Genomic DNA, 15,976 nt, shown 5'->3' with positions numbered 1-15,976 from the left:
CCACTCTCTCTAAAAAAATCAATGGAAAAATATCCTCGAGTGAGGATATTTTTAGTAGTAGTAAAAAAAACAACAAAGAAGAAGAAAAAGAATTACAAAGGGTTTATTTTCATTCAAGTAGGCTGTGCCTCCCAGTACCAGGCTCAGAAGAGTTAGAGAGAGTGGCTCAGATCTGTGTATTCATTTAATTCAGACTTATTTAATGCGTATTGACTGTGTCCTAAGCTCTGAGCTAGGCATTGGGAGGCAATAGGGAATTGGTTTGATATTTCCTGCCTCAGATCTATTGGGGAATGCAGATAAGTAAATTGTCAATAATACAGTGTACAAAAGGGCTGTGATTGAGGAAACAAAGGAACCCACATAGAGGGGCAGTTAACCCAGATTTGGGGGTAGGTCAAGAAAGCCTGGATACAACATCATACACCTCAGTCCTAAAGGATGATTGATGTTAATCAGGCAAAAGTAAAGAAAAGGATATTTTAGGAATAGGGAATGGTGTGTGTAAAGTTGGAGCTAATTTAGTATGGCTTGGATTTTGAGTTCACAGAGAATGTCAAGAAATGGGGCAGAAGCTGTTAAGGGCCTTGAAGGTGATGTTAAATAATGTCTGCATCTTATCCTGAGGAGGTGGGACAACAAAAGGTTTAAGAAGGGCAGCATGGTCAGACTTGTCTGATTGGGGCCCAGACAAGACTTTTTAATGGGCGGTTGTAATTATACCAAGAAGTCTGATAAGCAAGCAAGCCTTGGTGATTCCTGGAGAGGTCAGGTATGACATGGGTGCCATGTACTGTTCGGGCACTCGGGTGGAGGTGAGTTTAGGGAGCTGGGATGGCAAGAGAGAGACTATAAGAGTTTAGCATGTGGCTCATTAAATTTGAAGTGCTTGTGGGATTTCTAAGCAGAAATATTTAGTAGGCAGAATGAAAGCTCTGGGCTGGAGATATAAAATTTGAACTTCTTCAACATAGATGGGCCCTATGACAAAATTGTGCTAATAAAATAATGTCCTGCCCTAACCAGTTTGGCTCAGTGGATAAAGTGTTGGCCTGCGGACTGAAGGGTCCCGGGTTCAATTCCAGTCAAGGACATGTACCTTGGTTGCAGGCACATCCCCAGTGACGTCTGTGCAGGAGGCAGCAGCTGATCAATGTTTCTCTCTCATCAATGTTTCTAGTTCTCTGTCCCTCTCCCTTCCTCTCTGTAAAAAATCAATAAAATATATTAAAAAAATAATAATAATGTCCTCAGGGCCCTGGCCAGGACACCTATAAGAATCAAACAGTGAATGCATAGATGAATGGAACAACAAATCAGTGTTTCTCTTTCTCTCTCCCTTCCTCTCTCTCCAAAATCAATCAATCAATAATTTTTTTAAAAATATGTGTGGTTTTTTTTTCAAAGAGAGAGGGAGAGAAAGAGAGTAACATTGATGTGAGAGAGAAACATCAAGCGGTTGCCTCCGGCGCCCCCCCCCCCCCCCGCCCCGCCCCTTGTCTGGGGACCGAACCCCCAGGGACCAAACCCTCAGGGACCGAACCCGCAACCTGGGCATGTGCCCTGATCAGGAATCAAACTGGCGACCTCTTGGTGCATGGGATGATGCTCTACCAACTGAGCCACACCAGACAGAGAGATAAATAAATATTTTAAGTAAAATAATTATGTCCTCGGGAAGTCTCGTTAGTAGTAAAGAAAGATGGAAAAAAACAGCAAATACTTCTGCTTAGTGCTGTGCAAGCACCAGGAGAGAGTCCAACTCGCATAGATGTGTGAAATAATGCAGTGCAAACCGATCAGGCTGAAAAGTGGCGTCTGTGCGCACAAAGACCCTTTGCCGTACCTCCAATTCTCTGTGAGCTTTTCTCTTTCCTTCTAGTTGTAGAATTTTCACTCAGCCAGCTTTCCTGTGGTTCTGGATGGTGTCCGTTCTGTCTTTTAGTTGTAGTTTTGAAATTGTTGTGCGAGGCAGCAGTTTAGGTGCTTACCTATGCCGCCATCTTGGTTTCTCCGAAAAGTGGCGTCTGTAAGTCACGGGTTTGATGTTGCTGTGTTTCAGGTAACTGTTGACAAATGGGAACCTTTGTTGAACAACTTGGGGCATGTCTGCAGAAAACTTAAGTAAGTGAAGTATTTTCAGAAATATTCTTGTGACTAAAAGTGCACTTAATTTTGTGTAGTCTTTTCCATATTTTTATTTTATGAGATACTCCATCTTTCTTATACGTGGTTGCTCAAATATAACAAGCATCAAATAGTTGTTTTTGTTATCACTAATTTATAGAAATATATAATTTTTAGTAATTTTATAATCTTTAGTAATATATCAATAATTATTATCACTTTTATTTTCTTAGATTAAATAAATGTTAATGTTCAAAATTAATTTAGAAGAATTAGGATAGTATAAAACCATGTCTATATTCCAACTCACTGTTTTCCACTTGATAACAGTTTTGTGGTGTGAGAAACAGATGGCAGTTGAAAAATAGATTCTTTGGTAAAATGAGTTTGGTAGACTCTAGGTTACTCAAAATTTAATGGGTTTTTCTATTTCAGGATTTCTTGGGAGTCTTTACTATGCATTATGAGCTGCAACATTTCCCAAACTTTATTGAGCACAAAACCTTTTTTTCAGAAAAGATTTTACAGGGAAAGTATTTCAGAGAACTTTTGAAAATGCTCTTCCAAGTAACTCCTTTTGACCCTAAAGCAAACCTCTTGAGTTGCCTTTCACCACCTCTGGTGAAGTAGGTTTGATTCACATAAAGAGGCCTTGCCGTGTGATAGAGCACAGACCCAAGTGTCAAGGATTAGGTGCTGGCTCCAGTCTCCTAAGCATCCGGAGGAATGCAGTGATACCCCTGCAGGAGTAGCCTCAGCTGGCTGAGCGAGCAGGCAGGAAAGTACGTGTCAAGGAGGTGTTAAGATACACAAAAGTGGATATGAAGTACTGTTATCAGTTAACAGACTGTTATTCTGGTATAGGAAAGTGTTTCTTATGTTTTTAATAGGTATTCTCATCTTAGACTTAAAATTTACTACTCTTACTGTACCCACTAATTGTTTTCTCTCTTTCTTCCCATTTTCCTCCCCTCCCGGACTCCCTCTCTCTCTTCTCTCACAGAAAGTATGCTGAGGCATTGGATTATCACCGTCAGGCATTGGTGTTAATTCCGCAAAATGCATCCACCTATTCTGCCATAGGGTATATCCATAGTCTGATGGGCAACTTTGAAAATGCTGTGGACTATTTCCATACCGTATGTCTGTTGTTTGTACCTAATTTTAAATCTGGTTAACATTTACCACTTTAAAAAAAAAAAAAAAAAAGATCTTTTCTAGGCAATGTTTTGTTACTTTGCCATTTTTAAATTCTTTAGGTGATTTTGTATTTTATTCTTTGCAGAGAAAAGTATGTTGGCAATATTTAAATTAGAAACAAATGTGGGACTTGTCTTATGTGTGCAGTGAGATATAGTAGTGCCCGGTGATGTCTGTCAGCCCAGTCTGAGCTGAGCGTTATTCTAGGCAGGGAGTTTGTGTTGCACAGTGAGAACGCTTTGGGAATTCTAATGGGTTTTTTTAGTCCATTTATGACTTATAATTAATTTCCTTAGATCACTTAAACATATGAACAAAACAATCTGCATTTATTACAAGGAAAGAATCTCTCCTTAATCCATATGCTGTGCTTCATCAAATCTCAGATACCATTAATAAGCAAATTGACCACAAAAATAAAACAAACACTGCCACTTAAACTTTAACATAATTATTTCCTGTCAGCTGTTTTGTACTTAAAACATGCTCTATTGGATACATTAGGATATAGATTTTTTTTCAGGGATCACTCAAGTACCTACATAAAAAGAAAATATAAGTGAAATAAATAGTTAAGATATTCAATTCTTCACATTCAGAGTCTGGTTCTTCTAAATCACTTTTGTACCGGGTGATACCCGTTTTCCCAAAGTAGTGTCTTGGTGCCAGCACACCCTGCTATTGACTCAGGTTCCTTCTCCAGGGGTGGGGAACCTTTTTTCTGCCAAAAGCCATTTGAATATTTAAAACATCATTCGTGGGCCATACAGAACTAAAAAATTATAACCTTTGCCACTCTTGATAACCCCCTCCCAGGTTGACGCTGCACTTAATCACATGATTCCTTTTGATGAATAGAATGTGATGGAAGTGATTTTGTGTAACTTCCGGCTCTAAAGAGGGCATAAACTTAAAAATTATCCTGCTGTATTTGGTCAAACATTTAATTAATTCACCCCTGATGCCTTGGCAGGGCCAGATCAAATTATTTTGCTGGCCTTATATGGCCCGCAGGCCAGATGTTCCCCACCCCTGTTAGCCAAAGACATTGACTGAAAATTTTATGCTGCCATAAAGTGTCAACAGAAAGTTTTAGGCAACAGCTACAAATCATGTATCTTCTGTGTCTCTCCTCACAAGGTTTGTGGTCTAGCGCCATTAACTTGGCCACCAAGTCACAGGACACCCTCATCACAGCTGCGTCCAGGTGACAGCAGTAGTGAGAAACCACCAGTTGGAGGCCATCCCAAGTTCAGAAATGTTAGAATGTGGCTCTTAGAAATGATGAAATAACAGTATTTGGAGAAAGATAAAGAATGAGATAATGTAATATTTCCAAGATAAATTCATGAGTGATAGATTCATAACTGATTTTAAAGGGTTGGTTAGAGATTTTCAGGTGAGATGATGTCCTGAAGATGCCACTGTGTAACCAAAATACTAATCTAGTCAGAAGTGTGGACTAAGCAAGTTTTCTAGTTTGTGTGATTTTCAAATATGTATATTTGAATATTGTATAATTTATTTCTCTTCTGTGGTTTAACACAGAGTCTTGGAGGGCTCCATGTGGACATAAAGTTTTTAAAAATTTTTTGGAGGAGGGGGATTTTAAACATAAAAAAATACAGAGAATAGTGTAATGACCATTCACGTATCCATCACCCAACCTCAACAGTCATTAACATGGCTACTCTTGTTTTAGCTGTATCCCCACTAACAACCTCCCTCTACGAGATTCCCTGGAGTATATTGAAATCAGTTTAGCAAGAATATTTTAAAATAAAAGAGTAGAAAATATATTTCTTGTAATAACCATGCTGAATCTTTTCTGGCAGGCCCTTGGTCTTAGGCGAGATGATACATTTTCTGTTACAATGCTTGGTCATTGCATTGAAATGTACATTGGTGATTCTGAAGCTTATATTGGTAAGATTACAATTATTATTATTGATGTCATATTCCATTTTATAGATTGTTACATATCTCTGTTTAGGTTTCTCAAAATTTTGTGTGAGATTCTAGATTTATTTTTCCCACCATTCTAACTACATTAATATTAAGAAACTCCCTTTTTTTGTTGTTAGTACAATGCTGTGAGAATTAATGACTCATTAAATATTCACTGAGTTTAAAGTTGGGTAAAATACTATTACAGAATATGTGCAGAGCACTGTGATATATAAGAATTAATCTAATTGCATAATGGAAAAATCTTAGAGACATTTTTCTAATAAAGGGCTCTGGCCTTAATATTTTATAATGCAGGATATAGCATATTTACATTTTAGTAGAATATTAAGTTGGCTTACATTCACATTACAGTGCTCATAATTCTTTAAATTATTTTTTAATGACAAGCAAGTCATAAATTTGGATGGAATTGGTGTACTTGGACACTCATTTATTTATAAACATTGTAAGGTAAAGAGGGTGCAGTGAGGTTAAATCTTGAGATGTGGACTTTGGAGTAGGCAAATATTTATTTAACAGAACATAAAATCATAGAAGGAAAAATGTTATATTGGGTTTCAATACAATTAAGATCTATTTGTAAAAAAAAAGAATATTAAGAAAGTGAAAAGGTATGTGATATACTGAGAAGTTATTCATAATACATAGACTTGTCAAAGAACTTGTGTCTAGAACAAAAAAATTCTACAAATCAGTAAGAAAAAAATCAAAAATGAATCGAAAACAGGCAAAATACTTGAACAGGAGCTTCACCAAAGAGAATATCCTTATAGTTACAAAGCAAATGAAGATGCTTAATATCTTACTTACTAGGGAAATGAAATTAAAACCATAATGAGATAACACTGCCCATCTGCCAGAATGGCTAAAAATTAAAAAAACTCATAGTACCTAGTGTTGGTATAGTGTAGATACGGTGCAACTGGAACTCTTGTATGTAATTTATTATCAGGAGGGTTATAAACAGATGAAACTGTTTAACATATCTACTAAAGTTAAATAGGCCTATTATATCAGTTATCTGTTGCTGCTTAACAAACCACTCCAATAAAAATATATTATTTTTCAAAGTTCTTTGGGTTGGTTGTTGGCTCTTGATGGTCTCATTCAGTTATGCATCTATGGTCAGCAGGCACTTGTCAGGGCTGATGATCTGAGATGGCTTCATGCACAGGTGGGGGCCTCAGCTGACATTGCTAGGCCTCTCCATGGTCTTTTATCCCCCGTTCTTCATGGTGGTCTCAGGGTTCTAAAGGACAAGAGGTAAAATTCCAGCCCTCTTTAGAGCCGGAAGTTACACAAAATCACTTCCATCACATTCTGTTCATCAAAAGGAATCATGTGATTAAGTGCAGCGTCAACCTGGGAGGGGGTTATCAAGAGTGGCAAAGGTTATCAGGAGGTGTGACTTATTAGGGCACTACTGACCTTACGATGTAGTGTTCTACTCCCAAGTATATGCCCAACAGAAACAAGGGCCTCAGTAAACCCAAGTTCACACACAAGATTATTCTTAGCTTTATTCTTAATAGCATCTAACTGGAAATAACCGAATGTCTACCAATAGGAGAATGGAGAAATAAATTATGGTATACTCATACAAAAGAATACTACACAATTAAAATTAAAAGGACTAACTACTGAATTATGTTGTAATATAGATGAATCTCACAGATTTTGACTAAAAAACCTGATTAATTTCATTTATATGAAGATCAGTAATAGGCAAAACTAATCAATGATGATGGAAACATCAGGGCAGTGATTACTTCTGGCTTGGAAAGTGAAGTATTCACTGGAAGCAGTGTGAGGTGGTTTTCTTGGAGCCAGCAGTGTTCTGTTTGGGTCTGGTGGTGATTATGTGGGTTTATACACATGTGAGAATTCATCCAGCTGTGCACACTTTGTGGTTTGTGGGTTATGGCTCAGTTTATTAAAGTTAAAAAAGGAAAAAAGAAGCTTGACCTCTGGCATCCTGAAGAACCTAATATCTCAGCTTTGCCACTCAGTAGCCCTGTGGCTTTGGGGCACATCTGAGAATGTTTCTTCATTTGGCCAAGTTGTGAGGCTTAAATACAAAATTCCTATACAGCTAAGTGATGTCTGGAGATACAATACTGAGTAAGATAGATATTTTGCCTGTCTTCACAAAGGTAATGATTTTACAGAAGAGGTTTCCAAGTCTACCATTCACTACACTTAGAAGTCTCCTCTATGATATTATGTCCTATACTACTACTTATTTTATTGAGGTATAAGTGACATGTAACATATAAGTTTCAGCTATACAACATAATAATTCAATATTTGTATGTATTGCAAAATGAGCACCACAATAAGTCTAGTTAACATGACACTGTACATAGTTACAGAATTTTTTTCTTATGTTGAAATTTTTAAGGTCTACTCTCTTAGCAACTTTCAAATATGCGATACAATATTATTAACTACTAGAGGCACGGTGCACGAAATTCGTACACTCGAGGGTGGGGGGGGTAGGAGTCCCTCAGCCCAGCCTGTGCCCTCTCACTGTCCAGGAGCCCTCAGGGGATGTCCGACTGACAGCTTAGGCCCGCTTCGCTGGGGGAGCCATCAGTTGGACATCCTTAGCACTGCCACAGATGTGGGAGAGGCTCCTGCCACCGCCACTGCACTTGCTGGCCATGAGCCTGGCTTCTGGCTGAGCGGCGCTCTCCCTATGGGAGCGCACTGACCACCAGGGGGAAGCTCCTGAGTTGAACATCTGCCCCCTGGTGGTCAGTGCACGTCATAGCGAGCAGTTGAGTGGCCTTAGCATATTATTAGCATATTACACTTTGATTGGTTGAACGGACAACTGTACACTTAGCATATTAGGCTTTTATTCTATAGGATAGTCACCATGATGTACAAAATAGTACAAAATAAAAATAGTTTTTTAGAAGGCTTACATGTCATTATCAAAACACCTATTAGTTTGTACTGTGTAAAATTGTCATGTTTTTATGTCAGAAGTGATTGAACCTCATACATCTGTTGAAAGTCCTTTTTTCATTCTAAAGATTTTGATATGTGGAAAATATATTTCCCTTCACTGTGGTTTTTATATGCATAAGACTTGTGTCTATACCAATGCCAAAACACCAACAGGCAGTTCTTATTTATCAGCCGAGAAAAAAATTGCCCAGGGGTTCCTTTCATTATGTAAGTGGTTTTGGGAATGCGATGGCTGGATCTTGAAACTGCATGTACTTCTAGAAGTCTTCCAGTTGTCTCTCGTGATAATAAAAAAAGGAGGAAAATGATTGCAACATTTTTTCCTTCTGAGCTTTACTTGTACTTTTAAAAGTACCATTTGACTTAAATGATAGAGACTGTGTTATGTAATAATGGAAATGACAGTGAAATAATGGAATTTCTTATTTTGTTCTTATTATGGTGTTTCTTTTTAGGAGCAGACATTAAAGACAAATTAAAATGTTATGACTTCGATGTGCATACAATGAAGACACTAAAAAACATTATTTCACCTCCGTGGGATTTCAGGGAATTTGAAGTAGAAAAACAGACTACAGAAGAAACAGGGCTTACACCACTGGAAACCTCAAGGAAAACTCCAGATTCCAGACCTTCTTTGGAAGAAACCTTTGAAATTGAAATGAATGAAAGTGACATGATGCTAGAGACATCTATGTCAGACCACAGTACGTGATTCCAAGTGGGTCCTGATTTTGTTTTGTCCTAGCGTAGAGTAGGTCAGTCAGTGTTCCTCACGTCCGTGTCATGTCTTAAGAATTTCCCATTTCTTAACATGAATATAGACTATACTTCTACATTTAGGAACAGAGACCTGCCTTAAGAGACTGCATAGCACACCTTTGCAGCAGATATTTTCTGATCCTACAAAATAGTTATACATAGTGGAATAAAGACGGTAAAGCATCTATTATGTCTTTTTTTTCTTTTTCAATAAACTTTATTTTGGACTGATTTTCTATTTAAAGAAAAACTGCAGATAGTACAGAGAGCTATATACCCTTCACTAGCTCTCCATTGTTAACATCTTACATTACCATGGAACCTTTGTCATAACTAAGAAACCTACATTTTTACGTTTCCAGTAACTAAACTCCAGGCTTTCTTTGTATTTCACCAGTTTTTGCGTTAATGTCCTCTTTCTGTGCCAGCATCCCATCCAGGGGCCACACTATGCAGCTGTCCTGTCTCTTTAGGCTCTTCTTAACTCAGACAGTATCTCAGACATCTATTGTCTTTCCTGACGTGGAGGGTTTTGAGGAGGACTGGTCAGATATTTTGTAGAATGTCCTTCAATTTGAGTTTGTTTCATGTATTTCTTATTATTAGACTGAGGTTATGGATTTAGGGAAAAAATACCACAGATATAAAGTACCTTTCTCATCACATCATGATTGGGGTACACGATATCAACTTATCACAGATGATACTAACCTTTATCACTTGGTTATGATGGTGTCTGCCAAGCTTCTCCACTGTTAAGTTACTGTTCTTCCCTTTCCATACTCTATTTTTTTAGAAGCAATCACTAAGTCCAGGCAACCCTCAGTGGGGCCAGGGGGTGTAAGCTCTACCCCCTAGAAGGGCGTATATCTGCACATATTATTTGGAATTCTTCTGTAATGAAAATTGGTTTCTTCTCATTTATTCAGTCATTTACCAGTATGGACTCATGTATGTGTATTTTATATTTTAGGTTATGATCCTATGCAGTATTTATTGTGTGGCTTTAATTATTTCAGCTTTGGTCATTGGGAGCTCTTTCAGCTTGGCTCCTGTGACATGTCCCATCCAAACCCACAACCTTGGCAAATCAGGATGCTCTAACCAACTGAACTACCTGGCCAGGGCTAAACACCAAAACTTTTATCTTAACCTAAATGCATCCCAGATATTTCTACCTTCTCAATGTAGAAATACAATGGCTAAGTTAGAAAAAATATCCTATATAATAAAAGGCTAATATGCAAATCGACTGAACGCCAGAACAACCGGTCGCTATGACATGCACTGACCACCAGGGGGCAGACGCTCAATGCTCTGCGGCAGCACTAAGGATGTCCGACTGATGGCTTAGGCCCACTCCCCATGGGCTTCTGGAGAGGGAGGAGGCTGGGCTGAGGGACCCCCCTGAGTGCACAATTTCATGCACTGGGCCTCTAGTATATAAGACAAAAAAATACTAGATCTCATTTTGTGAGGCCCCCCACCAATAAGGCTTTCTATAAATGAGGAATCTGAGCACTGTAATGAAGCAGCCAGGCCCCATTCTCTGTCTCAGCTCATCACAGAGAATGTCAGTTTAATGCAATGATGCACTTAGAGACCATAACCTGCCCTCTATTTAGACTCAAATGGTGTGTTTTGAGTTTTTCTTTCCTTTTTTTTTTTTTTTTTTGCATTAAATATATATTTCAGAGAGGGAGAGAAAAAAACATCAATGATGAGAGAAAATCATTGATTGACTGTCTCCTGCATGCCCCCTACTAGGGATCAAGCCTGCAACCCAGGCATATGCCCTTGACTGGAATCAAATCCGGGACCCTTCAGTCCTTAGGCTGACATTCTATCCACTGAGCCAAACTAGCTAGGGCTTGAGTTTTTCTTTTTAATGGATTCTCTATCTCTGTCAGGCATCATATGTGCCTGCCTTTATGCCTCCCCTTCTCTTTAGCTGAGGTTAGAAATTCAAATGACTGAACTTAAATAATCATTTTTAAAATAAAAATGAAGGTACTTTTTAAACATTTAGTTTGCCCACTAGACCAAAATATTTCTTCATTTAGTTTCTTCATTGTTCATCTTGATTTTTTAGGTTTCTGGAAAAGCAAACTCCTAATAGTGAACCATTACCACATCGACTTTAAGACACAAAAGGCAAAAGCTTAAAGACATTTGACTAAGCTGCTTTTCAGATCAGCAACAATTTAATACCAATATTTAGACTTGAGTGTATCGAAAAGGCAATGTATAATTGTACTGCCAGGTATTTTTCTGTTACTACCCAATTCTCTAGTATCTCATAATGATGCATAGTTTCCTAAAAAAGCATACTTATTGCCAACTTTAAAGTGACCACTGTCATCTTCAAAGGAAAATGGGAGTGATATGGTCTCCAGCTGCCGTAAGCCACTATCACCCATCAATTAGACCTCTGCTCCCAGTAAAACATAGCCTTTCCTACGACAGACATTTACCCCAGGACTACATTTATGGGTGGAGTATTCAATTAAGCCAGGATTTTCAACCTTTTTCATCATGTGATACACATAAACTAATTTCTAATATTCTGTGGCACACCAAAATATATATTATTTTTCTGATCTGACAAAAATAGGTATAATTTTGATTTACAAAATAATAATAGTAAGTACCTACACTTTTTAAAAATATATATTTTATTGATTTTTTACAGAGAGGAAGGGAGAGAGATAGAGAGTTAGAAACATCAATGAGAGAGAAACATCGATCAGCTGCCTCCTGCACACCTCCCACTGGGGATGTGCCCACAACCGAGGTACATGCCCTTGATCGGAATTGAACCTGGGACCCTTTAGTCCGCAGGCTGACGCTCCATCCTCTGAGTCAAACGGGTTAGGGCAAGTACCTACACTTTTTGCTCCACAGTTACTCTTTAAGAAATCAGGTGCCTATACTAGTATATAAGGATTTCTGGTACCAAGAATTAACCAATCAAATGCAACCATATGGGATGTGACCAATAAGATGCAACTCTATTATATGACAAACTAGAGGCCCAGTGCACGAAATTTGTGCATTGGGGGATGTCCCTCAGTCCAGCCTTCACCCTCTCCAATCTGGGACCCCTTGAGGGATGTCTGACTGCCGGTTTAGTATCAGGCCTAAACCGGCAGTTTGACATCCCTCTCACAATCCAGGACTGCTGGCTCCCAACCACTCACCTACCTGCCTGCCTGCCTGCCTGATTGCCCCTAACAGCTTCTGCCTGCCAGCCTGATCACCCCCTAACCACTCCCCTGCCAGCCTGATCAATGCCTAACTGCTCCTGTGCCAGCCTGATCGCCCCAACTGCCCTCCCCTGCCGGCCCGGTCACTCCTAACAGCCCTCCCCTACTGGCCCAGTCACCCCCAACTGCCCTTTCCTGCCGGAATGGTCACCCCTAACTGGCCTCCCCTATTGGCCTGGTCACCCCTAACTGCCCTCCCCCTCCAACTTCTCTCCCCTGCCAGCCTGGTTGCCCCTAACTGCCCTCCCCCCCCCCCTCAACTGTTCTCCCCTGCCGACCTGGTTGCCCCTAACTGCCCTCCCTCTCAACTGCCCTCCCCTGCCAGCCTGGTGGCCCCTAACTGCCCTACCCCCCCCCCCAACTGCCCTCCCCTGCCGGCCTGGTCACACCTAGCTGCCCTCCCCTGCTGGCCTGGTTACTCCTAACTGCCTTCCCCCGCCAACTGCCCTCCCCTGCCGGCTCGGTCGCCACTAACTGCCCTCCCCCCCAACTGCCCTCACCTGCCGGCCTGGTCGCCCTTAACTACCCTCCCCTGCCAGCCTGGTTGCCCCCAACTGCCCTCCCCTGCAGGCCTGGTTCCCCCCAATTGCCCTCCCCTGCAGGCCTGGTTCCCCCCAATTGCCCTCCCCTGCAGGCCTGGTTTCTCCCCCAACTGCCCTCCCCTGACAGCCTGGTCATCCCTAACTGCCCTCCCCTGCAGGCCTGGTCATCCCCAACTGCCCTCCCCTGCTGGCCTGATTGCCCACAACTGCCCTCCCTTGCCGGCCATCTTGTGGTGGCCATCTTGTGACCACATGGGAGTGGCTATCTTGTGCAAGGGCATGATGGTCAATTTGCATATTACCTCTTTATTATATAGGATATTTATGGTTCAAGACAGGGCATTCACACTCGATGGCTATTTTTTTTGGCTGTTGTCATTTATTTATTTTTTTTAATTTGACAATCTAAGGGAAAGGAGGTCAGTGCCCCTGACTAAATAGTCAGGAACTTCATGTTTTATAAGTTCTTGGAGCATGCCTGTTAAAAATCACTGAGTTAAGCAAAAGCAAAGTTACTGTATTCATGCTGATATTTTGAGATGATTTATTACTGGTTTGTTTTGGATATATTTATCTGCATATGTAAAATAGAATATTTAACAGGATGGGTAAATCTTTACATTTTTAAAGACTTTTTTTCATATAAAATCATAACCTATTTTACCAGTGTATTTCATTTACTATATCTTGACATTTGTATTATAAGATTTTATTTAAAGAATAATTTCAGCAGACAAACCTGAATTCTAAAATGTCATTTTTGTTCATTCATTTCCCTGAACTTTGTGATAATAGGCAGTACAGAATTAGAGGGGTCTTTTAAAATTTAGAGTGGTGTATGTTACTTGCGGGGGAAACATTTGGACATTTTGCTGGCTGGATTGTCAAGAAATACACATCCAACAAACATGTGAGTGCCTTTAAGTGCCAGATATAGGCCCGAGGTGGACATACAGAGTTCAATAAAGACATTAATTCCTGCTGCTTAAGTAAAGGCACAGTTTTGGGTTGTAAGGAGTGTCCTCTTAAGCATTGAGGACAATGTAGTAACTAGGTAATGGAGGTCTGTTCAAGATTCTGGGGGATCTCAAATGAATTGACCTTGGCTGGGAAGGCATTTGGTTGGGCTGAGAGGGCTTCATAATAACATAAGCCATGGCTTCAGAGTAGTGGAGGCAAAATATGGACACAAGAAACATAAAGCATTGTTCATGATTGTGTCTATTTAGAAGCTGAGGACAAGAGATCTTTTCTCCATTTGATAATTTCGGTGTTATTTGGCAGAGTAATAAAAAAATTCCCTTGGAGCAAGAGTGCTTCAATAAGAATAGATGTGAGGTGTGACACTTAGGATCTTTTTTGTTATTATCCCTATCTAGAAATCTCACTACAGAGCTAAAATTAAATACTGCTAGATGATTATTTAACCTGAATTATAATTAGAAATTAGGGAAAACCTGCAAGTAGCAGTTTTTTAAAAGACAGTCCAAATATATGCTCTGTATTTAAAGACTGTTTGAAACATTCAAATTTTTCAAATGAATGTTTTTTACAATTTTCACCATCAGCCCCCTCTGCCCTACCTCCCACTCACTATAAAAAGATTATGTCTGGCCCTAACCGGTTTGGCTCAGTGGCTAGAGCATTGGCCTGTGGACTGAAAAGGTCCCAGATTTGATTCCGGTCAAGGGCATGTACCTTGGTTGTGGGCACATCCCCAGTAGGGGGTGTGCAGGAGGCAGCTGACCGATGTTTCTCTCTCATCGATGTTTCTAGCTCTCTATCCCTCTCCCTTCCTCTCTGTAAAATATCAATAAAATATATTAAAAAAAAAAAAAGATTATGTCTGGCAACCATATTTTCCTTCTTTATATTACAGATAAGGCCATCAGAACTTCTGATCAGCATAACGAGGCTTTCTATACTGACTTTATGTGATATAAAAAGACACTGGATCTAGTTTGTGCAACTTTATCAATAGGTGTGCTTTTAATAGTATACCTTTACACTTTATAATACATTGAAAACAGCTCCTGGCCCTCTTTGTGGAGTTTTAGAAAACTCAGTTTTGGGACTGCTTTTTAAATCTTTTGGCCCACTAATATACACTGAGTGGCCAGATTATTATGATCTCTGAACACATAATAATCTGGCCACTCAGTGCATATCCTATATAATAAAAGGCTAATATGCAAATTGTCCCCTCCACCAGGAGTTTGACCAGCAGGCAGGCCGGCCAACCGCCCATGTCCCCCTGGCCAGGCTGGCCGGACCCCACCCATGCATGAATTCATGCACTGGGCCTCATATATATATATATATATATATATATATATATATATATATATATATATATATGAGGCCAGATTATTATGCATTCAGAGATCATAATAATCTGGCCACTCAGTGTATTTCCACTGTGTTCACAAGTTTTAATGGTTCAAGGAGCACTGGCTTGCAGTAAACCTGGATTTACTTCCAGTGTCAGCCAGTGGCTCCCTTGATCTCTTAATGCCTCAGTTACTACATTCTCTGATTTCCTTTTTACTTGTACTTGAAATTCTTGGTAGAAAGGTACTATGAATTAAAGTATAGCCAACATGTATAAAGAAAAAAAATATGAGAAAACGATGGAAAAGCGTTGCATTTTAAAATGAAGAACTTAGATGTATAAATTATACTAACCAAATGTTAATGCCTGTATGTTTGTAAAATAAAAATATACAAATGTGAACCTGGCCTGTTGCTGTCCCATTAACTGAGAGCCCCCCAAAAGTTGAGTAAAAACTACATTTGAGCCAAAACCGGTTTGGCTCAGTGGAAAGAGCATCGGCCTGCGGACTGAAAGGTCCCGGGTTCGATTCCGGTCAAGGGCATGTACCTTGGTTGCGGGCACATCCTCAGTGGGAGGTGTGCAGGAGGCAGCTGATCGATGTTTCTCTCTCATCGATGTTTCTAGCTCTCTATCCCTCTCCCTTCCTCTCTGTGAAATATCAATAAAATATATATATTTTTAAAAAACTACATTTGAAGAACTTACGACTTGTTTTGTGAATGTCGTGGGTCTGAATTATTAGTTACTCTATTCAAGCCAGAACCACCATCCAGACAGGGGTCAACGTTGACACCTGA

At 39.7% G+C, this 15,976-nt stretch overlaps 1 protein-coding gene across 1 annotated transcript in view; it reads left to right on the top strand.

Annotated features, from left to right (window-relative positions):
• The window catches only part of CDC16 (cell division cycle 16), a 38,047-nt gene extending 28,779 nt beyond the window's left edge, over positions 1-9,268 (top strand). Inside the window, exons 15-18 of the mRNA XM_080659154.1 lie at positions 2,063-2,124; positions 3,131-3,266; positions 5,163-5,253; positions 8,730-9,268. Of these exons, the coding sequence (XP_080515280.1) occupies positions 2,063-2,124; positions 3,131-3,266; positions 5,163-5,253; positions 8,730-8,989 (549 nt within the window). The 3' untranslated portion in view covers positions 8,990-9,268. The remainder of the gene's footprint in view (positions 1-2,062; positions 2,125-3,130; positions 3,267-5,162; positions 5,254-8,729) is intronic.
• Positions 9,269-15,976: the final 6,708 nt, after the last annotated feature.

The sequence above is a fragment of the Plecotus auritus genome (genome assembly GCF_963455305.1).
Source record: "Plecotus auritus genome assembly, chromosome: 3".
NCBI lineage: Eukaryota > Metazoa > Chordata > Mammalia > Chiroptera > Vespertilionidae > Plecotus > Plecotus auritus.
This window is presented reverse-complemented; position numbering and strand designations above follow the sequence as displayed.